The sequence below is a fragment of the Otolemur garnettii genome, unplaced genomic scaffold (genome assembly GCF_000181295.1).
Source record: "Otolemur garnettii isolate 467f Iridium unplaced genomic scaffold, OtoGar3 scaffold00043, whole genome shotgun sequence".
Classification (NCBI taxonomy): Eukaryota; Metazoa; Chordata; class Mammalia; order Primates; family Galagidae; genus Otolemur; species Otolemur garnettii.
Genome location: NW_003852438.1, coordinates 4,120,845 through 4,148,526, shown reverse-complemented (window position 1 = coordinate 4,148,526; position 27,682 = coordinate 4,120,845). Strand labels below are relative to the sequence as shown.

Genomic DNA, 27,682 nt, shown 5'->3' with positions numbered 1-27,682 from the left:
TAGCTGAAAAAATAATAAAATGTTTTTTCAAAATTGGAGCAATGTCTAAATCCTTCGATCAAAAGTACATTCTGTGTACTGAGCAAGATAATAAAAAATAAATCCACATCTAGACCAGAGTAATGGATCAGAGAAGAATAAAGGATTAAGATAATACCGTAAAAGTCTCCAAGTAGAAAGGACAACTAACCTACAAGGGAACAGGAATTATCCAGACAGCAGATTCCCATATACCACGGCAGACGCCAAAAGGCAATGTAACATCTGTCACGTTAGAATCTTACACTCGGCCAAATAGTATTTGAAGGTGAGGGCAAAATAAACTTATTGGAGATACAGAGCAGAAACAATTTTACCACCTGTAGCTCTTTGCTAAAGGAGGTTTTAAAAGATTGCTTCAGCAAGAAGTGTAATTTAAAATATATTAATTTTACTGCTCTTCATTTATTTTATATCCTATGTTTCTGTTTCCCCAGAGAGGAAACATAAGATACAAAGTAAATACACAAGAACTGATCGTTTTTGTCAGCACATTTTAATTCTTGACTGTTCCTTTTAAAGTTATCTTTCAAAAAATGGTTACTTGGGTTAATTTTCCCCTCTCTCCTTGAGTGTGGTTATGTTATTCGTTTACAACACAGGTTCATTTGTTTTTGTGGGTATTCTTTTTTTTAAATTGATTTGTTTGCTTGTTTTAAGACAGTATGTGAAAACATAGTTCCAATATTCAGAACTCTTCAAAAAGGTTTACCCAAAGAAGTGTTGCTCCTCTCATCTCTTCAACTCTGTTCTTCCTGCCTCATCTTTTTCATGACAATTTCCACCCCCTATAGGCGACCAAGCTCATTGATTTCGGATCTATCCTCCCTATGTTTCTTTCTCCACAAATGAACAGACATACATGTATTTTCTTATTTCTTCCTCTTTCTGAAAAAGTAGTATCAGTAGAGGAGCCACCTTGATCCATTAAGTACCTTACAATAAATAGCTTTGTCTTTCAGAAGGAAAAGTTTGAAATCTCAATCCTTTCCTTCTCAGAAGTCCATTGTGGGTAAGTTGATTATTTAACAAATTTACCTATGCTGACCTCAAAAATATTCAAAGGCATTTACCAATAAGAATGGGGGGAGAGGGTAATATAGAATGGAGATGTGATCTCACTCTGGATAAAATGTTATATGATGCTACCTTCAAAATGTTGGCTGGTGCACCTTGAATTAGTCGATGGATATTATGATGAACCTTCCTTGAAGAAATGTGATTCAAAGTGACCCGATGTTTTTACTGCTTGAACCAGCTTCCACAACATATCTACGACAAAGTATTCCTTTCTATGGGTGGACTTATTGTTCTATATGGTCAAGGAAAAATCTTTTTGAATGGGGATTCTGTGACCATTCACACAAGCTCTGCCTCTCAGTGTTGTACAAGCCACAAATTTCAGAAACTCACCTTCTTTGTCTTCGGCTAAGTAAAAAATTTTGAAATACTTAGAGGCCAGGGAGGACATTTTTAGCACTTCACTGGAGCCTTCTGTCAACATGGGCTATGATCCATTAGTCAATATTCTATGGCTGTGGTTCTTCAACAAACCAGACGAGATCTTGTTATATTATTTGTCTTTTTATTCCTGACCTTACTTCCCTGAGAAGTTAAACATTCTCTGTAGAGTCCAAACTAAGAACAACTCTTACCATATTCTTTTTGAGGATTCAGTTATCAAACAATAGTCCAATTAAACAAATGTAAATTTCTCTTTTGGGGAGTGGAGAGGGAAGCTAAGTGGATTCATTGGTCAACAAGAATGAGAGAGAACATCCTGTTATATTTTAACCAGTGTGTTAAAAAGACTCTTATGCAATCAATTTTGGGGCCTTTCTCTTCGGAGTAAATTCTTGCAAAGAAAATTGCTGTTGAGATGAAACTTTGTAGCTTTGGAGTCCTTGTAGCCATCATCCTCTCCTGGGAGCAGCATGTCTTCTCGTTTCAGAGGTAACCCATGGAATCCTAGACTGTGGTGGGCCAGCTCCTACACTTGTTAGCCTCACGGCAAATCAACTCAGTGCCCTGGGCTGGGGAAACAAATGCTGAAGTTTGAAGGTCAGCGCTTTCAGAAACTTTCCAAGTTGCCCTGACAAATCAATGAATTTTCGGATAGTAGACTCTTACTACCGAGGGGGTCTTTTTTCTTTCCTGGATGTATTATTATTACTGAGAGGACCCCAGATGATATGTATATATTCAGTGGCTATGGAGATTAAAGAAATGGAATCTTTGATGAAAGTAATTATTTATACCCTAACCTGTCACATGATTTATGTTTTTTCCTGTCTTCACCTATAAAATATGTTACCTACGGATCATTTATTTTCCTTTTGTACATGGAACACAGGGAGGGGGAGAAGGTAAGATAGGTTTGGGTCATGTGTGGCTATTCAGCATGGACTATGAAAGCAAGCATAGCTGTGTTATAAAGAGCACATATTTGAACATATCTAACTCTTTGCTTAGGACAGTAATTCCCTTAGGATTTTCTTCCATAAATTAAGAAGAACACAAATGAAGTCATGCCATAGCATATATAATACATGGAGTGAATAGTTCCAGGGTACACGTTATGTTGTAATTTATTAACTAGCCAGTTTGTAGGAGTTTAGTCTTTGAAATTGTTTCCCCGGGAATCATCTTATTTTTTTCTTTGTTTGTCTATGACCCCTTTCTTCTTCAATTAGCTCTGAGACGGATCCTTTCCCTTGCATGAGTGAATGCAAAGATAAAAAAAAAAAAAAGAAAGACACAGGCAAAGGAACATATCAGAGACAGGGAAAATTCTACTAAAATTTTTTTTGAATTATAAATAACCATAGGACAACAGTTCAGAAAATGGACCTTGAGTTATGAACCTGAAGCTGTGTTTACTCATGATTCCTGAACTAACTGTATTAGGTTGATTCTTTTTTTTCAAGATGACTGTCAAGTGTCAAGCAACGAATTCTATCATCAAGTAATTGTTATAATTTACCTGACATCAGGGCCAAAATTGCTGCAATAATTGGTGACTTAGGTCCCTATATTTTATCAATAAATCAGAAGAGTGTGATTCTAAGATTCTTGCTAATTCAGATATTCCATAACTTCATGTTTGGTTTTAATTAAGGGAAAGAGGAGAGGGAAGGAACAAAGCTGATATCAACATGTTCACCTTGGTTACTGCAATCAAGGCAAGTAATATTGACAGTGAAGGGGAAGGGAGGAAACCTTTGGTTATTTAAGCACCTACGTTTGCCCTATGCTTGTGTATTTCTAAGACCTAGGCACTTAGAAATGTTATTTGTTTAAATCCTTGCAATTCTACACTCTAGGGATCTTTACTGACAATTTACCGAGGAGGAAACAGAGCCTCGGGAAAAGTAAATCATTTGCCTAAGATCAAGCAATATGCGTAGAGTTTTGATTTGAACCTCCTTTAGCCTCATTTCAGCTAAAAAAATCTAGAAATTAGGAAGAAAGGCAGTATGAAGGAAGGTCAGATTTAGTCACAGCAAGTTAGAGAAGACAGTCAGTTCTGAATATAGTCTGGTGGCCTGGACTGGAGGTTCCATGTCACAGTCCTCCTGTACTAGCTGTTCTAAACTGGGTCTCAGTGTCAGCCCCACATGAGCATTGTCAGCACTGGCCGTCTCGAGCTTGATGTGGGTGGGTGGATTCAGTGCAGACTGCAGACCCTCCCCACCATCTTCATCACAGAGTGACCTAAACTCCTGGATAGGAGAGCCCATAGCCAGACCCACCCAAAGCTTTCCCACATCTCCTCAAAATGAGTAAGTATATAGCAGCTTAGTGGGGCTACATACAATGCAAATAAGGGAAATAGACAAAAAGAAAACAATGAAAAAATGAGTGAGAAAATGGCCTCATGTTGGGTTTTCTTACTATGATTTGCTTCAGCTTATATTCTTCAAGCTGATTGATACTTATGCCTGAAGAAAGGAATGAGAATACAATTATATTTTAACCAAATAATATCATACATTGGAAATATTTGTTCCAATATCATACATTGGAAATATTTGTTCCAATATTTGTTCCAATATCATACATTGGAACTATCTGCACACTGTGAAGGTCCTTGTGCATGGGGGCCGGGGGGAGTTCATTATAGGCAGATACGTATCTGAATCCTGGCTCCCATCCCTTCTAGAAATAACATGGCAGACTTTTCTTTCTGTGAGTAAAAATAATTTTTTTTTTTTTTAACCAGGCTTCTGAGCTTTTGCTTTTTTAGGAGTAGCCTATCACTGAGCTAAAAAGGAAATCTAATTTCATTCAGAGCCACAGACTTTGATAAATTATTTCTGGGAGCAAGAATATAAACCCTTCCGAAGAGAATTGACTTTTCCTAAAGCTAGTCTCTGTTATTGTTTTGTTTTTTGTTTTTTTTTTGTTTTTTTTTTTTTTGTTGTGATCATTTTCCTAATAACAGTTTGTATTCAGGCAATCTTTTAGCAGTTGATTTGTGGGTGCACTTTGATAAATGTCATCAGTGAAATGCCCTAGAACAACACCACCACCACAAAAGTTTCAAAGGCATGAATACCATATGTCAGAGAGAAAGGCAGCCCCCAAAACCTATTTCCATATTTACTTGCTTTTAAAAGCTAAACACTACGGAGAGTAAAAATAAAATACTAGCGAGAATCTTGTAAACAGAGACATTAATTGTACTGTGCAATGATTACCTAAGCACTGCCTATCGGCCCAGGCTATTTGGAAAGAAGTGAGGAAAAGCCGGAAGGACAGAAGGAAAGGAAATGGCAACTGGAGGACGATTGAGGATAAAGAGGTTCTGAATTATTATTAGAACACAGAAGTGTTCCTTTTATTGACTTCAGATACTATCTGGCTACCTAGAGCCGAGCTTATGCTCTTTTACTTAGCGCCTGATGATGAATTATTTTCATCTCAAAGAACTGGCCACCAGTGGCCTGAAAACACTGTAACGTGCAAAACAAAATTACAGCCTCGGGCTATGTTCCATTGTTCAAAGGGCCCTCGCTAGCTTTCTCAATTCACAATCATCTTTCACAACTGTGACAAGTGTGAACTTTCTCCTATAAACTATAGTACCAGTATCAGACACTGATGAGTATAATTGTAATCATAATCCTTGGAAGAGAAGGAACAGAGGCAGTGTTGCATGGGTATTGAAAGCTCACAGTCTGGCTAGTATAGCAGTGAGTATAAAATAGATAAAATCTTAGGATCTGGAGAGTTGGTCTGGAATCCCAGATCTGCTACGGACTAGCCAAACAGACTCGGACAAATCACTCCCCTTCTCTGAGCCTCACTTTACTTCTTGTGTGAAGTGACCTGCTATTTCCTTGTGCTTGTACTTTCCATTCTATTTTTGGTGCAAGTTTATTTTTTTTTTCTCACATGGCTAATGTGTAAACACTGTAACTGTAGTATTCAGATCAAAACACATCTTTATGTTTCATCATCCCATGTTGCCCCATGGCTTTCTACGTAGTGCGGCTTTCTATCTTTCCTGCATTTATAGAGAAAGTTAGGAAATTTTATGGCTTTTCTGCCCACGCTTAAGTAATTGACAGTCTTTGGATCACATGAAAAATACAAACAGCCTCAATTCAGAAATTAGAATGTCAGCTCTAACAAAGATATTATTCAAATATCTCAGTCTTCGTTGTTGAGAGAAAAACTCTGGATGAATTAAATTTAACAGAGTTCAACTGAGCCAAGAACAATTTGTGTATCAGGTTCAGAGCTCTGCTCAGCAAGGTGGGCAGGCAGCATTTATGGACAGGAAATGAAAGGGAGACACAGAAGTTGATTGGTTCACTGGGGCTCAGTTTTCCTTCGTTGCCCGCTGTGATTGGCTGAGACTCACCTAGTTGTCACAAACACACACACAAAAGTATTCATACATCAGGTTGTAGTTTGGTTTGTAGGGACTCATTATGGAAGCATCCTTATGCCAAATTTAGTTTAATTTATCATTACCTACAGGAAAACAATTGCGCTAACTCTTTCACACACTCCTTAATCTTTTTCTTGAGTTTTAAATTCTTAGAGTTGTGTGAGACCCTGTGTTGGGGAAATTGTCTGGACCAGCAGAAATAGTACCTACTTTTCTATGTAGGTGGCTGCTTGTGACTCTGTGCTTCACCCTTAGGAATCTTGCTTCTGCCACTGTGTTCTTGCTGCTGAGATCCCACCATCCCTTTAGGTGGCCCTAGTGGGCAGCATCTGAGTTATAACTGCCTGATAAATGAAGTGTTTCTTCTTTTGGTTGTAATTACTATCAAGCCAACTGAAGACCAGCCACAAGCAAGTTTAGCTTTCTCCAGGGCAAGCCAGACACCAGCCTTGTATCTTTAACCTTGAGGAACATTAAATTCTCCCACTGTCTCCTGGAAGTCCTCCCTGCTAGGTTTAGGAAGGGATTAGCAACTTAGCAACCCAAACTTCATCCCTTTGGGGAGGGTACAGACTTATAGAATGAAAAACTTACTCCAAAAAAGTATCTTCACAAATCTCTCTACTCTGACTGCTTTTCATCGCCTCTCCCTGAGTGGGGGGTGGGGGGTGGTGCAGAATCATACAACCAGCTTTCAAAAATTATAAATTCTACATAAAGCCATCCCATTTTTATTTAACACATTGCCTATTCTGTTGGCACTTCTGTCAAGTCCAATATAGAAAGAGGCCACTTCATCACAAGTTGAACTTGGACATGTCAATATATTTGTGGTGAATTTTAACCTTATAATTTTGCTCCTTAACATTTTCTAACTTTTTTGAATATTTTCTAAACTATTTTTCTCCTTAAGAAAGAGGCCATTTGCATAATAAGTTTTTTACTTTTATATTTTCTCCTTTTGTTGACTGACTTCGGTACTTCTCCTTTAATACACCAGATTTGTCTTTAGCACTGTTCACTTGACATTCTTTATTATTGTCAATGTAACAGTTCTCTATCATACTGCCTTGTAAGAATTAAATACAAATGTCTACAAAGCACTTAGCACAATATCCAAGTTAGTAAATATCAATGAGAGAGAAGAAAAGTCCCCCCAAATCTTATCTTCTAGTCAACACGAGACTTCCTCTATATAGAATTGAAATTCAGCCTCTATTTAAATAATGGAGAGCTCATTGCTCTCCATCTCGTTGGCTCAGCTTCTTAGGAAGTTTACTCTAAAATTATAATGTAAGACCTCCCATCTCATTGTTAGCTCAACTTCTTAGGAAGTTTACTCTAAAATTATAACGTTTTCATTATATTAATTCTTGCTTCTTTATACTTTACATCAAAATAGAACTTTGAGTTTTCCATCTCTTTTGTTTAAGTTCTCAAAATGGTACCCAGCCACCTAGTAAATGAAGACCACAGTCCTGACCCCAGCATTTAAGACCCTTATGAACAGGTCCTAGCCTGTCATTCATCCTGGCTTTATTTTCTGGTACATCTCAACATAGACCCCATATTCCTGCCCACTTGTATCACTTGCGTTCCTTGAGCTCTGATTTTATTTTTTCACTTGTGCATTTATGCAATTTCATCACCCATTCATTTATCCAAATTCTACCTATTTTAGTCTTATGCCACTTTCACCTTCACCACTGTATCCCACTGTCCCCTTCACCTATCAAATAATACCTGTCTCAGAAGTCCAACTCAGAATATCTCCATTGTCTGACTTACCACCTCTGCCAGAAATGATTTCTGACTTTGTATCTCCGTAGCAGAGTATTTATACCACTCATGTCACCCTTTTAGTCTTTCATTTCACGTAGTGGGCATTTGTATCTGTTGCCGGTTAGTTCACCAGGAAGCAGATTCTGACATGAAGATTTGCACATAGGAAATTTACTGGAAAGGGATCTCAGGATCAACATCTGTGGAGGAGTGAAGGAAGGAGAATTGATGCAGCCACAACAAAGGTCTCAGCTGCTCCTACAGCGAGCTGTGAAGCTGGGCTGGCTGGCATAGTTGTCCCAAATTGGGGCAAGCAGGTGTGCCTTTGAAATCACTATTTATTAGCTATGGACTGTATTTGGGAGGGGGCCTAACCTTGGGCAGCACAACCTTCTTCAGTCAAGAGAAAGTCCTAGAAAGGGATTCAGATAACAATATCCTCTGCCAGCACTCCCAGAAGCTGAGGAAATGAGAGTTCATTAAGGATGAAGATCTGGGCAACATAACGGGACATCTGTTATAGTCCACCTTGGCACCACTCAGACCAATTTGATTCATGAGATGAGATTTGGGAGTGGCTCCTCTGGGATTCTAGTTGTTTTCTTATCCTAGAGGAAAAAGAGGAACATTAGTGAGATAAACCACATACAGCCTCCACAGCTAAAGCTAGTCTTGAGATCATCATCAATCCTTGTCCTTCCTTTCTCTACCACCCATTTTGTTTTCCCTTCATATTTGGCTAGCACCTGTTTTTGTGCAGGTAGTTTACCTGGTTAGACGGCTCACATCTTCAACCCCCAAGGGTCTGAACCCCAATATCTGTTCCCTTTCAGGGCATGGTTGCTGCTCATGTCTGTATACATCAAAATTGGACAGAGGAGTGTTAGAGAATCCCTAAATGTATCCACTTGGATGCTAAGCATTTATTCCCCTGCCACACCCACTGTGTAGCTGCAGTCCCCATGTCCTGATGATGATCAAGGTCAATTGCCCCTCCAGCATAGTAACGGGAGCAGATGAGCTATTGGCATGAGGACATGGAAATAGCTGGGTAGCAGTAACATTTTTCAGTTTAGTAAGACTCTTGCTATGCCCCTTGCAGAAGGATTTCTCCTCTGGAAACCAGAACTTTTAAATGTATAGAACCATATTTGTAGATTAAATGTACAAATTCTCCAAGTGACTCACAAGGAAAGATGGCAGATGGAGCCAGTCCAGCATGGTTTCTGGAACCATGTGCTAAACCTAGTAAGGACACAGCATAACATAATGATAACTGACTTAAAGTGTGTACTGTATCCCGGAGGATATTGCATTTTCCAAAGCTACTACCTCAGTTAGTCCTCCAACAAGCCATTCCAAACGCTGTGTCAGCAGCTCCCAGGTGGTGTGGTATGTGATAGGCACAGTGGATTCTATGGTAATGTGCCCGTTTCGTCACCTCCCCTATTGTATGGCTTGATCTGATAATGATGTTAGTGGGATCTTGTATCAGTGAACTGGACTCTCTGTAAGCCCTTATATGGTGATGCTGCTTGTGGTTCTTGAGCAGTGAGGCAAATCCACATCCAGAGTAGAAGAGGACAGATGTAGTCACTTTGTCACCAAGTGGTTGATTGGTCTCCTTGAGGAATGGTGCTGATTCACGGGGCTCAACTTTGGTCTTTGCTGCTGGCAGGTTAGACAGATACTTGGCAACAGCAATAACTAGATCAATCTTGATAAGAAGAGTTCTACTTGTTGGACCCATGCATAGCTTCATCTCTGCCACCATGGCTATTCTGTTCATATGCTGTTTGTATCAGCACTGCTATGGAGGTTGAATAAGGCTGGATGACATCGAGTGGCCAAGTCATTTTGTTTATGTAGTTGTTTAATGCCTATTCTGTTGTAAGTGTTCCCTGTTAGATATTAATCTGTGATGCAAACACTTCACATGTTCTGCCCAGTCCTATGGTTCCATCCACATGCCTCATTCATTATCAAGCCTCTTTGTCCCCAATTTTCCAGTATTTCTTCTTCCAGGCTCTTGACCAGCCAGTCTAATCATCTGCCACTGACTGTGGATTCTGCATATTCTAACCTTGGACAACTTCTTTATCCACACAAGGTATATGCTGAGATGCACAGCTGAAGCTCTGCCTATGTGGGAAGATTCTGCTCTCTGCTATTTTCCAGTCACCCCTGAGTTCCTATGAGGTTGGACAATTAAGTTTTCAAACTCGTCTTAGAAAAAGTGCTACATACCTCATTGCTAAATATCACTGTGGTCACCTTTGAAATACTCCTGTTGGTCAACTGGGGGGAAATAAGGCCTCACTTCTAACACCAGGACAGATCTCAGAGCACAGAAGTGGTGGGCTTCCTTCAGTTACACATTTTGCAGCTGGTGACCTGAGAGGTATATTCTCATGGCCACACACTCCTCCATTTACTGATCATGAGGTGTCCCCATGTGAGTATTGGTGTGAGCTGGGAAAGGCACTGGTGTGACTGTCTCATGGGTGACATGTGGCCTACTCATGCAGTTCTCTCAAATTCTCTGGCCCAGCTTGTGCCTGATCCCAGATGAACCCCTTCTATCTTAAGATGGAGTGCTCATGAGCCTGCCCAACCTCAGTACATGGTACAGGTGTTGTTTCCTATCCCTGCTGAAACAAATTACCAGAAAGTCAATGGCTTAAAACAACACGAATTGATCTTTAGTTTCTATGGTTTAGAAATTCACACTGGGGCACAATAAGCTAAAATCAAGGTGTCCACCAGGTCTGCGTTCTTTTCTGGAGGCTTTTGGGGAAAATTCATGTTCTTGTTTTTCCAGCTTCTAGATGCCACCTTCATTCCTTGGCTTGTAACCTCTTCCTCCAGCTTCAAAGTCACCAAGTGAGTCAAGTCCTTTTCACAATGAATCACTCTGTCCTCCTTTTCCATAGTCAAATCTCCTTCTGCCTTCCTTTTCCACTTTGAAGGATCTCTGTGATGACTTTGGGCCTACCCAGATAATCCAGCATAATCTCCCCCTCTCAAAATTGATTACATGTTACCAGGTAAGGTAACAAATTCACAAATTCTAGGGAATAGGACATGGACTCTTTGGGAGACCATCATTCTGCTTACCATAGTGAGTATAACAATGCAGCTTATACTGAACAGGGCTGGCCCCATGACCACTTGTCTTATGGTCAGGCTTCTTATCTTTACCAGGATCCAGTAGCATGCCAGGAATGATTTTTCAAAAGGTATATTCTAAGCAGTGGCCTGTGCCTGAATTCCTAGCTATTCGGGAGGCTAAGACAGGAGAATCACTTGAGCCAGGAGTTCAAGGTGGTAGTGTGCTATAATTATGCTGTGAGTAGCCACTGCACTCCAGCCTGGCTAACATAAAAGACCCTTCCCCATAAAAGACCCCTGCCCCCTAAAAGAAGGTGTATCCTCACCACTCATGCCTCTAGTCCCATATGGTCTGCCAGGTCATATGGCCCAAGTGGCAGAATTTCCTTCTTTTTTTTTCTTTTTTTGAAACAGAGTCTCACTTTGTCACCCTCAGCAGAGTGCTGTGCTGTCATAGCTCACAGCAACCTCAAACTTTTGTGCTTAAGTGATTCTCTTGCCTTAGCCTCCCAAGTAGCTGGGACAGGGTACCAAAATTTGAACCTTTCTGCTCTCACCTTTTCACAAAGATGGTAGCTTTTCAGGTTAGATAATAGATGGACTGAAGCAGTGTTTCTGAGTGAGGCATATTCAGCATCCTAGAGGTCTTCTAGGAAGTGTGCTCCCTTCTTTGTCATTGGAAGCATAAGTTGAAATCATCTGTCCTTTATTTCACAGGGTAAGTCCCAGCTTATCCCAGAATACTAGACCCCTAAAATTTCTCTGATGTGACAGGCCCTTGATTCCACTGTACTTGCCACTCTTTGCTTATCTGGCTCAATATTAACATGATGTCATTGATACAGAGGACTGGCTGTCCAGATAGGCTAGTTCCCTTTAGATTGAATTATCACAGAGACTAACAAAGTTAATTAAAGCTGAAACAAGACTGTAAATATAAACTGGTGTCTGTCCAAACTGGATGTTATCTGCTTCTGAGGCTTCGTTCTGGCAGGGATGGACAGCTAATGGCTTAATACCATTGTCTTGAGGCTCTGCCCCAGCAAAGATGCCAAAGCCAGCACAGTGGCTGTGATAGAGACCCTTAGTTGGTTGAGTTTTGTTGTCTACTATCATCCTCCTGGATCCATCTGGTTTTTGTGGCAACCAGGTAGCAAATTAAATGTGGATTTGATGGGAACTACTATCTGTGCATCCTTTAGGTCTTTAAGGGTGGTACTAATATCTGCCATCCCCCTCCATGTGTTTTGTAAAAAATGTTGCTATCTTAGCAGGGAAGGTGGGCAATTTTAGAGATTTCCTTTTGGCTTTTCCCACTACGAGAGCTCTTACCCTACAGGCAAGAAACCAATATAGAAGTTCTTCCAATTATCTAGTCTGTCCATTTCAATCATATATTTGGGTTCAGGAAAATGATCATGGGGGAATCCATGGATACAGTTCACCCCTCTAAGCTAGACTGAAGCTAAGGCTGACTCAGGATTCCCAAGTTCCAATGTCAACTTGGACCCTGTATCCAACAGAGCTCAAAATACCATTTCCCCAGAATGTAGTTACCTGAGCAAATTACCATTGTTCTCACTGGGATGGGATTAAAGGAGTCAAGACCCTTTTAGATACTTTATATACTGTGGCAGGGTCTTCCTTCATGGGGACCTGACTCTTCCTTCAGGCAAGAAATTCTGAATATAAGAACTCGCTCAGGTCTGGAAACTGGGCAATGGATTATGAACTTTGATGGAATAGCTGTTCTTAGCTTCTCTTATTATCCATCCCCCGATTTATTTTGATTGTGAAGATTGAGCAATACTTTTGTTGGCTGCTCATCTATCTCATCCCTGAGAACTCTGTGTTCTCTTAACTAACTCCATGGCTTTCTGAAGGCCATGTCCTTCTGGCTGATGCTCTGACCTTATAATAAGTGTTCTCAAGGTGGTTAAGCCCTGCCACCTGGCATCTATTAAATAGGGATCTGACTGCCTCATTGTCCCTGCTGTCAGGGATTTAGTTCCATAATAGCATGTCCTACGGTCAGCCTTCACTGTCACCTCCTGGCCTCCAAACCAATAATTAGGGTAAGTTGTAACATAACCTGGTTGTGGAAGTGCTGGGCATGTAACTTGCCGATGCTACAGGATTTCATATTCTAGTTAAGTCTTTAAGTAGTGGTACCATCATGCTGCTAGGATGGATTTTGGAAGCTTGAAGAAATTAGTGACCTGTACTAAGTGAACTAGAAACATCAAAATTGATATGGCAGATGGTAAGAAGAGATCAAAAGATTTATAGAATGGGGCATACATGTACTAGAATGAAAATATATTTAAGGCTAGAAAACCCACTGGGTGACTATGTTCTACTTGGTGGGCCCAAAGGACATTCTGTTTATTAAAACAATAAGAAATGGTGCTGATGAGATGAGAGAGTCATCAGCATTTTTGAGAAGTTTGGAAGTGGCTTTTTCACAAAGTAGTCTTTTTCTCTTTTTCCTTTTTAGAGAATGTCTCGCTCAGGTGCGTAGGCAGGAGGACAGAGGTGTCATAGCATACTCTTAAACTCAAACTCCTGTGCTCAAGCAATTCTCCTGCTTCAGCCTCTGGAGTAGCTGGGACTACAGGCATTTGCTACCACACCCAACTACAAAGTAGTTTTTTAATAGAATATTTTTCTGCCTGAATAAATAAAAGAATAAGACTTCTTTTTGGTTGAAAAGTAAATAATATTAAAAAGCATAAAATTAAAGAAAAAACACCAAAATTTAAATACCCTGGGAAATTATCTTTAACATTTGGGTAATCATTCTTTCATGCACTCACTATGCATTTAGTATATCCCTCTGTATAATTTTACATTAGTTGACTATCATATCTCCTATCAGCACATTAGATAGCTTTCTTTTTCTTTTTTTTTTTGAGACAGGAGCCTCAAGCTGTCCCCCTGGGTAGAGTACCGTGGCATCTCAGCTCACAGCAACCTCTAACTCCTGGGCTCAAGTGAGTCTCCTGCCTCCGCCTCCCAAGTAGCTGGGACCACAGGCACCCGCCACAATGCCCGGCTATTTTTTGGTTGCAGCCATCATTGTTGTTTGGCGGGCCCGGGCTGGATTCGAACCCGCCACCTTGGGTGTACATGGCTGGCGCCTTAGCCACTTGAGCCACAGGCACCAAGCCTAGATAGCTTTCTTTAAAAAATAATCTTACTTGCTTCCCCACCCAATCCTATGGTTGCCATTCCTCACCCTCCAAATCAATGTTAACAGTGGTATTTATTTATAATTTTCTCTTGCCTTTAACACATGTAGTGTTTCTTTTTCTTTCTAATTTTTTTCCAAAAATAATTTTTTTCTAAATTTCATAAAGTTCTCCACATCTTGGTTCTTTCCTTTAATACATTATGTAAATGCTTCCCAAGCCTTCAAGTAAACTGTCATCAAACTCACTGTTTATAACAACTGAAACCATTCTAGAATGTGGAGACACCACCACCATGCAACAATTCTGTTACTTAGAAGCATTCACATAGTTTTTAGTTCTTGTGACTATGAATAATGCTGCAATACACATCCTTGAACATGTGTCCATAAGCACTGATTGAATATTTTACCCTACACTTGTATCAGAGACTGATATAAAATATCCAAGTCTATAGTTTCTGTAAGTCACTTTTTCTCTCTTCTGATAATCGAGTCTCCAAAAGCTTCCTTCCAGAAGTTAGAATCCTTTAGTCAGGATTTTTGAAATAAAACCATCCTTTATCCTGTAATCAAAGTTATTCATGTAAGTCACAACTCAAATTATGTCACTGTCTTAACCTAATTGCCTGCAAGATGAAGTCCAGATTTCTCAGCATCCATTCAAAACCTTCTCTGGGGGAGAACTAACAAAACTTTCCAAACGCACTTCTGCTTAGCTACCATTCTCTTCTGCCCTAAACCCCTGTATCCTGCACTTGGAGCCATGAACAAGTGCCATTTCCCCAGCTGTGCTCTTTCGTGTCTTGCCATTGGGCCTTTACACACTCTTAGATACTGTTTCTTACCCAGTTTTACTCTCTCTTTTGTGACCCTTTTGCTAATAATGACAAATAGAAATAATCATAATCTCCTTTGTGCTTCTAGAGGTCTTGGTATAAGGATAATTAAATAATTTTTTTATTTGCAATACTTTAGATTTGTAGAAGGTTTGCCAGGATAATACAACTATATATATCCTTCATTCAACGTATGCTAATATAAACATCTTACATTACCATGCTATATTTTTCAAAACTGAGAAACCAACTCTGGTGCCTTACTATTAACTAAACTCTGGACTTCATTTGGATTTTACCAGTTTTTTGGTCCTTTTTATGTTACAGGATCCACTCCAGGATATCATGTAGGGTTTAACCATCATGTTGTTGTAGTCCAAAGTCTTGGCTGCCATTGCTTCATACGTTTTGTCCAGTTTTTTAGTTGCTTCAGAAAGGAGGGGATATCTGGTCCCTTTTTCTCCAACTGGAGAGACTGGAAAGAAAAGTCTAAGATTAGTTTTAAATAAAGCAAGAAAAAATCATTAAAAGACATTCATCTTCATATTTCAGGGGCAATATTTGTTTGAAAAGAAAAAAGAAACCTCATTAAATTAAATTAAAAGGCTCCCCTTTAGCAAACACCACCAATATAGCTTAATTTTAATTTAAATAAAGTAGTTCTTATGAGTTTACTCAGAAGTATGTAAAATCTGGTAATATCATGTTTGATAATGAGAGTCCAGGCTCAGCGCCCATAGTTACGTCACCAGCCACATACACCAAGACTGACGGGTTCGAACCTGGCCCAGGCCAGCTACACAACAATGACAACTGCAACAAAAAATAGCCAGGTGTTGCAGCAGGGTCCCAGGCTACTTGGGACGCTGAGGCAAGAGAATCACTTAAGCCCAAGAGTTTGACGTTGCTGTGAGCTGTGATACCACGGCACTCTACCGAGGGTGACATAGTGAGACTCTCTCAAAAAATAAAAAAAAGAGTCCACATATATCTGCAATCCCTCACCTCGCGCTCCTTCTGTCTCTTCATCTAACATAGTTCTCACCTGCAATCTGGAGGGAAAGCTGCAGATATGATAAAATGTATTAAAAAATTCTTTCCTTCCTGAGTAAGTGGTAGGTGAAAATAAAGTAAATCCAAGTTGAGTCACATTAATCTATTGCTTTGGCTGTGCAAGAATTACTAAGAATTCCTTCCAACCCTACCTAGCAAGATTTGCAAAGTAGAAAGAAATATCATAAAGCAAGGGCGAGAAAACAGATTAAACTTAGTGTTATCTTTTTTAAAATACCTATTAATATAATTCACAACATTAAGACATTAAACCAAAACACTCATGTTTTATAAAAACATGTAAAATTTACACCCATTCATGATAAAAACTCATAGTAAAGAGCAGAAGGAATTTCTTAAACTGATAAAAGACATTTATCAAAAACCAACATCACGCCTGGAGGCGGCGGCTCTTACCTCTAATCCTAGCACTCTGGGAGGTCGAGGTGGGTGGATTGCTTGAGTTCAGGAGTTCAGAGACCAGCCTGAGCAAGAGAGTGAGACCCTTGTCTCTAAAAAAAAATAGCCAAGTGGTGTGGCAGGTGCCTGTAGTCCCAAGTACTCAGGAGGCTGAGGCAAGAGGATCCCTTGAACTCAAGAGTTTGATGTTGCTGTCAGCTATGATGCCCCAGCATTCTACTGAGGGTGACAGAGTGAGACTCTGTCTCAGAAGAAAAAAAGAAAAAACCTACAGCAAGCATTCTAATGGTGGAAACTTTTCTTTTTATTTTTTGAGACAGTCTCAAGCTGTCACCCTGGGTAGAGTGCCTGGGTGTTACAGCTCACAACAACCTCAAACTCTTGGGTTTAACTGATTCTCTTGCCTCAGCCTCCAAGTAGCTGGGACTATAAGTGCCCTCCACAATGCCTGGCTATTTTTTTTGTTGTTGTTGCAGTTGTCATTGTTGTTTAGCTGGCCTGGGCCGGGCCGGGTTCAAACCTGCCAACCTGGATGTATGTGGCCGGTGCTCTACCCACTGAACTACAAGCTCTGTGTAATGGTGGAAACTTAAGGCGTTTCTTAAAAAAAATATGAATCACTCATTTTATCTCTACTTGTATTCAACATTGTAGTAGTATAGTCCTAGCTAACACAGTAAGAAAAGAAGAAGAAAAATAAATTACAAACATTGAAATGAAAGAAGCAAAACCTACTACGTGCAGTTTGCTTGCAAAGAGAAAAATTTCCCAAACATCTGGATTTAAATTATCATGATTGCCAAAGGAGCTAGATTGAAAATTAGCATCTAATAATCAGTTTTATTTCTATATCTCAGCAAAAAGAGCTAAATGATAGAATATTAAAAATGACCATTTCCTAAAGACAAAGGACATTTGTTAGAACAGACATAATTTTTAAATGTGCAACATCTTTCTGGATATAATTACAAAGCTGTTTTGAAGGTTATTATAACGAGCTATACAAATAGATAAATCTGCTGTATTTCCTGATAAAAGGATTCAGAATCATGAGTATATCAGTTTTCCCTAAATTGTCAATCTATAAATTCAGTATAATTCTAATGAAAATTCAAAATGTGTTCATGGCACACGATAGCTGATTTTTAAAATTTATGTGGAAAAGCAAAGGAACAAACCAAGAGGCTGTTAAAAAACACTGGAGTAGGTTGCGCATAGTGCTCAGACTTGTAATTCCAGTGCCTTCGGAGGCCCAGGTGGGAGGAAAACTTGGCCAAGAATTTGAATAGCATAGTGAGTCTTCATCTCTTAAAAAAAAAAAAATTTTCAAAAGTAACCAAGTTTGGTGGTGTGAGCCTGTAGTCAAAGCTACTCAAGAGGCTGAGGCAGGAGAATCTCTTGAGCCCAGGAATTTGAGGTTGCTGTGAGCTATGATGATGTCACACACTCTAACCTGGGCAATAGAGTAAGATCCTGTTTAAAAAGTGGGGGAGGGAGGAGAAGGAAAGACAGGAAGCTTGGTCTATAAGACTTAAGGTATTAAGATTAAGAGGGTGAAGCTACAGTCACTGAGATGAGTAGTATTGGCTCAAAGACAGAGAAATAAACCAATAGAACATAATGGATAGACAAGTAGCCCAGAAATAGACTGCCTTATATTAGCGAGGGTAATCCTTGATTATGCTATAATTCGTACTAACTATTGATATTAATAATAAAACCCGAAATAGCTTTACTTAACACAATAAAGAGTTAATTCTGTGTTAGTCTGTGTGGGCTGCTATAGCAAAAATACCTTAAACTCCATGGCTTATAAATAACAGAACTTTATTACTTACAGTTCTTTCTGGAGGCTGAAAGTTCAAGATCAAGGCATTTGGCAGATTCTGTGTCTGGGAAGGGCCTGCTTCCTCACAGACAGCATCTACCTCCTTGCAAGGTGGAAAGAGGAGGGATTTCTTTTGTAATCCCACTCATAAGAGCTCTGACTTCATGACCTAATCACCTCCTAGAGGCTTCACTTCCTAATACCATTATCTTGGGGGTTAGGATTTCAACATATAAATTTTGATGGGGACACAAATATTCACGCTATAGGAATTTCACACTTATATCACCAATGGACATAGGTCTCAGGACTCTTCTCTGACTTGGAGTTCTTGTTTGCTTCCATTTGCAACTCACCTTGCTTCCAGCCACAAGATGAGAGAGAGTGCGTGCATATGATGGCACACCTGTTCTCAACTGCCTCTCAGGCACAGAGTCTCACCACGGCCACATGGAGGGCTGAGAAATGCATAAATGCAATTTTTCTGTGTGTCCAGGAGAAGGCAGTGGTGTCTTAAACCAGCATTTCTCTGCCAAACAGTATGGAAACTTGATAGATGAAAAAATTGACATTGTGTGTCCCTGGAGAAAGTGCCAGAAATTAATACATTATGATAAGAAGAAAAATAGGGAAGCCAATTTCTTCTTTACACTGCATACAAATAACTCTTAGATGGATTAAAAATTTAAGGCAGGTAAAGGAGATATATGAGAATATCTTTATATCCCAGGTGTTTGGAAAGAGTTTTTAAATAACATGAATATAGAAGGAAATGATGGATAAAAATATATCATAAAGAAAAAGACAAATGATAAAGGAATAAAAGATATTTGCAATACATACAACTGACAAGGACCTAGTATTTAAAATATGGGAAGAAATTATGCTAGTCAATTACTACAAAAATACAAACAAATTAATAGAAAAAATGGGAAATGACTTGAAAAAAGCTAACATGTAAGAGAAAATATGAGTGGCCAATGATCCAATAGAAAGAAATAGCTCTACTTCATTGCTAAGTCAGAAAATGAAAATTTTAATTATGAGAAAATTCCATTTCATGATCATTTGATTGGAAAAGTTAAAAAGAGCATTAGGTGTTGGCAAGGAGGAGTAATAAAAAAATCTGTTTCATTACTACTGACAATACAAATTAATACAAAAAGATAGAGGAGTAATTTGACACTGTCTTATGAACTTAAAATTGTGCATACCCCATGAAATAGCAATTCCACTTGGAGGGAAATTCTCCCACATGTGAACTATGGCTAGAAGCTTCAATACATATGATAATCTTGAAAACACAATGGTGGGAGAAAAAAACAGATTCAGAAGAATATATATAGTTTACCATTTTTAGGAAGTTAAATGGATCTAAGTATATTGTTTAAGAATACACACAGATATGTGTCTAAGGATCCACGCTCTAAAGAAAAACAAGGAACTGAGGAAAAGGGAGAATTTAACCTTTTAGGGTAGTGGATACCTTTGTGGATGTGGAAAGGGAATAAGGTGAAGTGGAACAAATAAAGAGCTCCAGGATGTCAATGCAACTGGGTTTTTACAAGTGGAGTGATGGGTTCATAGGCATTCATTTTATTATTCAAAAAGATAGGATTAGCTTAAATTTTTTAATGCATTACATATTTAGTTTTTTAAATTAAAACACACAAACAAGAAGGAAAAGTAAGTACTCTACAAACTGATCCCTACTCAAGAGAGCAATTGCTTAGAAGCAGAAAGACTTGAGAATGTACACTCTCTTTTCACATTTAATCTGTAGTGAGATCCTCTGTCCATTTAAAACTTTGTTTCCTGTGTGAATCAAAACCACACTGAGATACCATCTAACCCCAGTGAAAATGGGTCACCTTATAAAGTCCTAAAGCAGTAGATGTTGGCACAGAGGCAGAGAGAAAGGAGCACTCATACACTCTTGCTGGGACTGCAAACTAGCACAACCTCTATGAGAAGTAGGATGGAAATTCCTTAAAGAACTTTCTGATCTTGCAATCCCTCTACTAAGTATTTACCCAAAGAGGCAAAAAGACATCTTAAAATAAAGACGCCTGCACTCCTATGTTCATAGCAGCACAATTCACAATTGCAAAGACATGGGAACTACCCAAGTGCCCATCAATACCCGAATGGATTGATAAAATGTGTATATGTATACCATGGAATACAACCCAGACATAAAAAAAGAGAGTGACTAGTATTTTTCATAACAACCTGGATGGAACTGGAGACCATTCTCCTAAGTGAAATATCACATGAATGGAAAAACAAACACCACAGGTACTCAATACTGAACTAGAACTAGTTGATCAACACCTGTGTGTTCATAGGGAAGCAAAAGTCAATGAAATTGAAGTAGGTGGGAGGGGGAAAAGGGGAAGGGTAAATTCCTACCTAACAGGTACATTGCACATTTCTGGGTGAAGAGCACGTCTGTAACTTTGACTTAAAATATACAAAAACAAACTATTTAACCAAAACGTATGTATCCCCATAATAACCTGAAGTTTTAAAAGAAGAGAATAAAATAATTTTTTTTTCCTTTTTACAATTACCTAGAAGCCCTTTCTAGGATTTCATTTTTATTTTTATTTTCACATCAAAATTCTGTTTTGTTTTTTCCCAGTGGCCAGGTTTTATTGGCTCTTCCTAGAACCTCTAGGCAAGTTCAAGTTCTGCAGAATCTTACTACAACATATGAGGTAATTTCTCCTTCATTTATGTTTATTTGGGTTTCATTTTATATGAACATTGAGTGCTGTCATCCCTCCTTTATGTTGCATGACTTATGTGTGTCTGGTATGAACTCCTCTACTCGTTCCCTTCCCCCTTCCCCCAAATCGCATGATTTTATTGGTTCCCCAAATCATTTCTTCATTTGTTCTATTGGCTTTTTAGTTAATTTCATAACAATACCTTGGGATTGAAAAGTGTGTACTTAGGGTACAATGAAAATGGTAACAAAAGTTCAATAAACTCTGCTTATATAACAAAGGTTTTGAACCAAGGACTATGCACAAAAACACAAGGAAAAATTTACTAAAACCTTTATCTCTTGGACCCAGAATGTCTAAGGTGTAGAAAATTAACAAGTGTTATAAAATGTTATGGCAGAAAACCAATGGCTCCTTGTTGGTTAGTGTTCACCAAGAAACAGATGCCAAGGCCAGAATAGAGGTGCAAGCAATTAGGAGGATACTTGTGGTAGATAAAGAAGGGCGCCTGGAGACGACAGGGAGTGCGTTCAGACCCTGATGCCGCTCTGACACTCTTGTAGGAAGAAGCATGTCACACAGAGACCCTCTGACTGTAGAGTACTTGTGAGAAAGTTTGGGCTAGGCCAGCAGTGAGTCCTTAAGCCAAAGTCGTGGGTTCTGGGAGCCCCATATTTGTCGAACGTGCCTGCATTCACACACTCACAGTGCTCAATTACTGCAGGTCTGTGGCCCTGGGGCAGCATGGCTTCAGGTCCTAGTGGACCACCAAGGCCAGCCTCTAGGGATGCCAGTCAAGTGAACTCCTTCCAAAAGCAGAGCTGAATGCATTTTCATTGCCACCAGACCATGGTAAGGGGGAAACACGGAGAGAGGAAGCATTAGAGATTTAGAATTGTAGTTCTTGTTCTGTTGCTTGTCATATGATTTTAGCAAAGTCAGCTAGGAGCTTTTATTTCTTCATCTGAATAATGAAAATAACATTTGCATCGTCTGTAGCAAAGTGTTAAAATTATTCAAGAAAACGAGTGTGAAAGTGCTTTGAAAAAGTACAGTAAAATAGAAAAACTGTCATTCTTATTGGAAGGCATTGCCCAAAGGCCATAATTAGATTACCAAAAAGGAAGAATGTCATGATAATAATTATAAGAAGAAGACATTTTTATTAAATAAAATCAATGTTTAATCAACTTTTTCTAGACAAAATTTCACTTTCTTTTAAATATCTGAGATATACATTTAGTTTTATAACTCAATCATAGATAGATTCATTCATTCATTCATTCTTCGTCTCATCAAATATTTACTAGGTATCTGACACATTCCAGGCTCTCCTCAGCAACTAAAGTTACAGAGAGGAATTTAAAAAGCTCACTACAAAATAAATGTTTATGTTATTAAGTGTGTGGATGAAAACCAGTGGCCATAAAGTGTCCCTTTCAAGTCCTTTACTGACATAACTTTTATGGGTCTAGCCACAGATGAGAATGATGTGAACAACTCTTCTTTCATCAGTTTTTTTTCCCTTAAAACTGTAGATTGTTCTCTGGCAGCCAGTGACAGCTGATATCATTGAGAAGAAAAAAGAAGTCCATTTCTTTGTGAACGCATCTGATGTAAGCAACGTGAAGGCCCATTTAAATGTGAACAGCATCATATTCAGGTAGGCATCACCCCATGCGTGCTGAGTGGCTGGGAGGCATTGGACGAGGGCCTGGTATAATTGCCTCCTGGAGTAAAAGACATTAAACATGGCATGGTGGAAGTCTCTGAAATAGACTGGTGACAAAGCCCAAGGTCCAGCTCTGTGAACTTGGTTTAACTCCTTGTGACCTCAGTCTCTTATCTGTAATGAAGGTTGGACTCGGCGGTCAGCAGAGCCTCTCACAGTCCCTTCTTTGGTTATGCCTCTGCATGCAGATGTGGGCAGCAAACGTGCCGTTCCTCGTGGTAGGCGGCTCTGCAGCATCTCTTGAAAACGCAGCTGCTGAAGGGCAGTTAGCTGCTGCTAATTCTCCCTTCGCAAAGTTGTGAGTGTTTCTGAATGGGTGGCCCCAAACTAAAAAGTGTTTTACCAGGTACTCAGGCTCTTCATAGATCCTGGGTTGGGGTCTGGCACTGCACCTACCACCTGTGTGGCCCTGTCAGAATTATTAAACTCTGTGGGCCTCGGTTTTGTAAATTAGAATTAAAAGTAGCACCTATTATGTGGATTAAATCATTTCACTTATTAAAACAGTGTATCAGGTGCAATTTCTGTTCAGAGCCCACACCCTCTTCCTTCTGGATTCTTCTGCTCATCATATCCCCTCCATATCCATTGCTCAGCTGCCAGGGTCCTTTGACTGACCTCACACCTTCCTCGAGACCATGCTGTCTTCAGTGTATCCATGGGTCGCCTTTAGATCATATGCTATAGCAATTATTAGTAACATACTATAGGTTTTACTGTTTTCCAGGAACGGCATTCAGCTTTTCTACACATTATATCATTTATTCTTTATTTAATTCTGTGAAGTAGATACTATCCCCATTATGCACAGGAAGAAGAAATTTTATTTATAAGTGAATTTCTCAAAGTCAACCAGCTCAAACATGGCAGAGTCAAATTTAGACTTTATGTGTTAGCCTAAATAGAAGTAAAGAAACCTTGATTAATATTATAGCTAATTTTCAAATTGTCCATGTCAGGTGGTAAAATACCTTAAGTTAGTTAAAATGTTTGCCTCATTGATAAAGGTGGTGCTTCTGGAGAGAAATTGCGTGAGGTGCCCTTCCCATACCGTTCCTGGTCCCTGCATTTCCATTTCTTTGACTCTGGGGAACACCAGGTATTGGTTAATGGAAAACAAAACAATACAGAAAGCAAAGGCTTTCTGCTTCTCCCCGACCTTTTACTGAAAATTGAATAATGCTATGTTACTCTGAATTGAAGAAAGGTGCATTAATCTCTAGGTTCATATAAAAGACACTGAAGACGCTTGGTGCCCGTAGCTGGGTTAAGTGGTTAAGTGGATAAGGCACTAGCCACATACACTGGGGCTGGTGGGTTTGAATCCGGCCTGAGCCTGCTAAACAACAATGACAACTACAACAGAAAAATAGCTGGATGTTGTGGAGGGCACCTGTAGTCCCAGCTACTTGGAAAGCTGAGGCAAGAGAATGGCTTAAGCCCAAGAGTTTGAGGTTGCTGCGAGCTGTGATGCTATGGCACTCTACCAAGGGCAGCACAGTAAGCCTCCATCTCGGGGAAAAAAAAGAAAAAGAGAAAAAAAAAGACACTGAAGAATCACAGCTGAGAAATGTTGATAATGGTGGAAAAGGGTGAGCTTTTGGAAGTCCTGAGAATATGCCTCATAGGAGCTACCTTTTCTCCAAAGTTACTTTGCAGACAAGATTTTATTTCTCGTTTAAACATCTGACATACACATCCAGTTTCACAGTTGAGTCATAAATACAGTATTCATTCATTCATTATCTCATCAAATATTTACAGAGCTCCTCATAGGAGCTACTTCTCCATGCAGCTGTGACGCAGCTCTACTGAAAGAGTTTGTGAATTCAGTTTATCACATTGTGAGACGGTGGTGTTTTTTACCTTGATGAACTGCTTATTAGACTTCTTAGCAATTTTCCCCCTTAATAACCTGTTATGGCTGCTATGGGCTGTATAGGGAGGTCAGTGGTCTGCCTTGACACTGGCTCACTCTCTGTTTCATCATCTAGAGTCTTGCAGGAAGATGTGGGAGCTATTATTCAACAGCAGATCTCCAACAACACGGTCAGCCCCCGAGCCTCCTCATCATACTACGAACAGTATCACTCGCTAGATGAAGTAAGCCATCACACTCCTCTTTGAAGTAACTGTGTTTATTTCATTGGCATTATCATTTCAACTGGGGGTAGTTACTAAAGAATTATAATTAGTGGAGGATGGTAAAAAGAAATCATACTTTGGTTGATTACACGTGGTAATTCATCCTTCTGTGGACATCTTCCCTGGGAAAACTGCACCATATTTGGTAAACTCAAGGATGTTTGTCCACGGCCAAGAGTATCTCTAGCTGCTAAAAGTAATACTGTATGCTAAGGAATGGAAGACTAGGACCTTTTAACTGAAACTGCTGCAAAAAAAAAAAAAATTAATAATTCAATTAATCATGTCTCTTTGCACCATTACCCCAATTTTATTCATACTAATAATTACCTTACTGAATTAAAAAAATACATTGACTAATACATATAAGTGAATATATAAGGAAATATATTCACTTAATGCTCTATAAATAATTGTATTTTATTCCTCTTAGGAGAAAGCTATTTTTACTACTACTACTACTAATAATACTGATGTTATAATCTTTAATAAATTGGATTTTTTTCTGTTAGTATTTACAGGTTCCACTTTTTCTAAAGGCAACCTGTGTAAGATGTTGATGTTTAGTTAGGATGTCAGTAAGCTTTCACATACTTCACCAAAAGCCATTTCCCTGTATTTGTTAGTTGAAAGAATAAATCCCTTGGAAGACTTTCTCTTCCGTATAGTGTACTGTAAGTAATAAAAATACCTTGATGCCTTCTGTTTTTTCATAAGCATATGATGCTATATTGCCTAATATGAGTATTTTTATCATCTTTGACAAGGTGCCCAGAAACTGTTAGAGACCATATCCGTATTTTGAAGGAATCTAAGGCATAGTTAACAAGAATCAATTTTATATTTAATCTTTAAAAGCATCTGTTCCTTCCCAATTAGTTAAACCAGAACTGGAGCTGTTAGTAGAATCAGTGTGCCTCGCTGATTGATGGGGGTCTTAAAGTGGCATCCCCCTCCTTTATGTCTCCTACCCTACATCTGTTCCACCTAGACCATTTCTCTCCGGCATTCATACAAGCACTGCAGGAGCAGACTTGATGCTAAGAGGCATGATTTGCAAAACACAGAAGGTGAAAATGTGAAGTTTGGTAGGGAAAGAAAAATGCCTTAAATGAAAGTATTTTAAAATATTTTTCTGTTATTTATTTATTTGGAACATGGATTTTAATGTGAGGGCAGACCAAAGAGGCAGCTGCGGAACAGAGCTTTGGGCCAAGCTGAGCTGCACAGGGCCTGCAGGGGCGTCACTCTACCTCCCTCTGTCATTTCATAACGCCTAAGTTTTTTGCAAAACCTGAGTAGGTGTCAGAGGCCTGCTTAGCAGTCTTGCCGGTGGTTTCCTGGGTGGGACTGGTCAGCTGGTCCGTGGCTTTCTGTCCAGCCTGGCTTGATCCACCACTTGAACTGTTGCTCCGGCTGCTGTCACCGCTTCCTGGGCTGTCTCCTCCACCTGTTGCTTCAGATCCTGTAAACCCATGACTGCAAGGGTCTGTAGGGTTGTCTAAGGCAGTCGCAGCAACACTGGTTCTTGCCCAGAATGGCAATATTTTAAAAATATATTTTAATTATGTTCAAAAAATTATGTTTTCTTACCATATCCTCAGTTAAAAGCCAGAACAACACAGAAGGAAAGAATGAGCGTATGGCTGTATTAGTTTGCTACGGCTGCCATAACAAAATAGCACAGACTGTGTCGCTTAAACAACAGACATTTCTTTTTTCATAGTTCTGGAGGCTAAATGTCCAAGATCAAGGTGTTGGCAGGTTTGGTTTCTTTTTTAGACCTTTCTCCTTGACTTGCAGGTGGCCACCTCCTCACTGTGTCTTCCCTCACCTGGATTTTTCTCTACAGAAGTGCATCCTGGGGGTCTTACTGTGTGTCCTAAGTTCTTCTTTGTTTAAGGATACCCATCAGATTGAATAAGTGCCCACCGTAAGGGCTTGATTTTAACTCAGTCACCTCTTTAAAGGCCGTATCTCTGAATACAGTCATTTTCCAAGGTACTAGGTATTGGGACTACAATATTCAAATTTTGGTGGAGGGCATAATTCAACAAAACAAGTATGCCATTTCAGAAAATATTTTGCACTTCTCTCCCTACTCCCTACCCCTAATACTTCCTAAAAAATTCAAAGGAACCATGGCAATTTTCCTCCCAGGAAATTCCTCTAAGTGTGTCTTTCTTTTTCAATAGTGATCTCTCCATCAGCCCTCTATCAGCCTTCACAGTCCTTTTCGATAGTGATCTCTCCATCAGCCCTCTTTACTAATGGGCAGGAGGGGTTCTTTTGCCATTGGCCTATACCAGGAATCTTCAGTAATCCACTGTAGGGAGGAAGGAGGGGTTCTTTTGCCATTGGCCTATACCAGGAATCTTCAGTAATCCACTGTAGGGAAGAAAAAACAAATGGCCAAAAAGTACTTCTTAAGTAGAAAGAGAAAAAAGTTTTTTAAAGGATGTTACCTTCATTACCTATGTTAGTTTTTTTAATGAATACAATTTGTCAATAAAGGTCATCATACAACACAGCCACCCTTGTTGAAGGAAATCTACAAACTATTAATGCTATACCTTAGATTAACTTCATACAGTAGTTCTCTCAGAGGTATTCATGCCTAGAAGAGTAACGCAGGAAACGGAGTCACTAGGGAAGTCCCTGATGGACAACCCAGACACTGACCAGGTCAGTGCTTGGCAGGTGAGCCTTTCAGCCGCCTCCTAGTTCTCAGTATGTCAGAGAAGCCAAGAGTGAATGGTCTTCCAGTTCCCATCAGCTAGGATTGCTGTTTGGAGCCACCTCTAGAAATGTTTCCGGAGATGAAGCCAAGAGTTGATTGTTCCCACTTCAGAAGATGTAAGAGTTTAAGTATGATAACAAGCACTGCAGGAGCAGACTTGATGCTAAGAGGC

The 27,682-nt window shown here is 39.4% G+C and overlaps 1 protein-coding gene and 1 pseudogene across 6 annotated transcripts in view; one reads left to right on the top strand and one right to left on the bottom strand.

The window, feature by feature from the left end:
- The first annotated feature begins 1,849 nt into the window (after positions 1 to 1,849).
- ZC3H13 (zinc finger CCCH-type containing 13) overlaps positions 1,850 to 27,682 on the top strand; it is a 152,982-nt gene continuing 127,149 nt past the window's right edge. For all 6 annotated transcript variants that reach the window (XM_023513718.1, XM_012805634.2, XM_023513717.1 and 3 more), the window contains exons 1-4: positions 1,850 to 1,992; positions 20,806 to 20,881; positions 22,432 to 22,556; positions 24,620 to 24,728. In XM_023513718.1, the coding sequence (XP_023369486.1) occupies positions 1,919 to 1,992; positions 20,806 to 20,881; positions 22,432 to 22,556; positions 24,620 to 24,728 (384 nt within the window). In that variant the 5' untranslated portion in view covers positions 1,850 to 1,918. The remainder of the gene's footprint in view (positions 1,993 to 20,805; positions 20,882 to 22,431; positions 22,557 to 24,619; positions 24,729 to 27,682) is intronic.
- Positions 25,258 to 27,241, bottom strand: LOC111725538 (annotated as a pseudogene).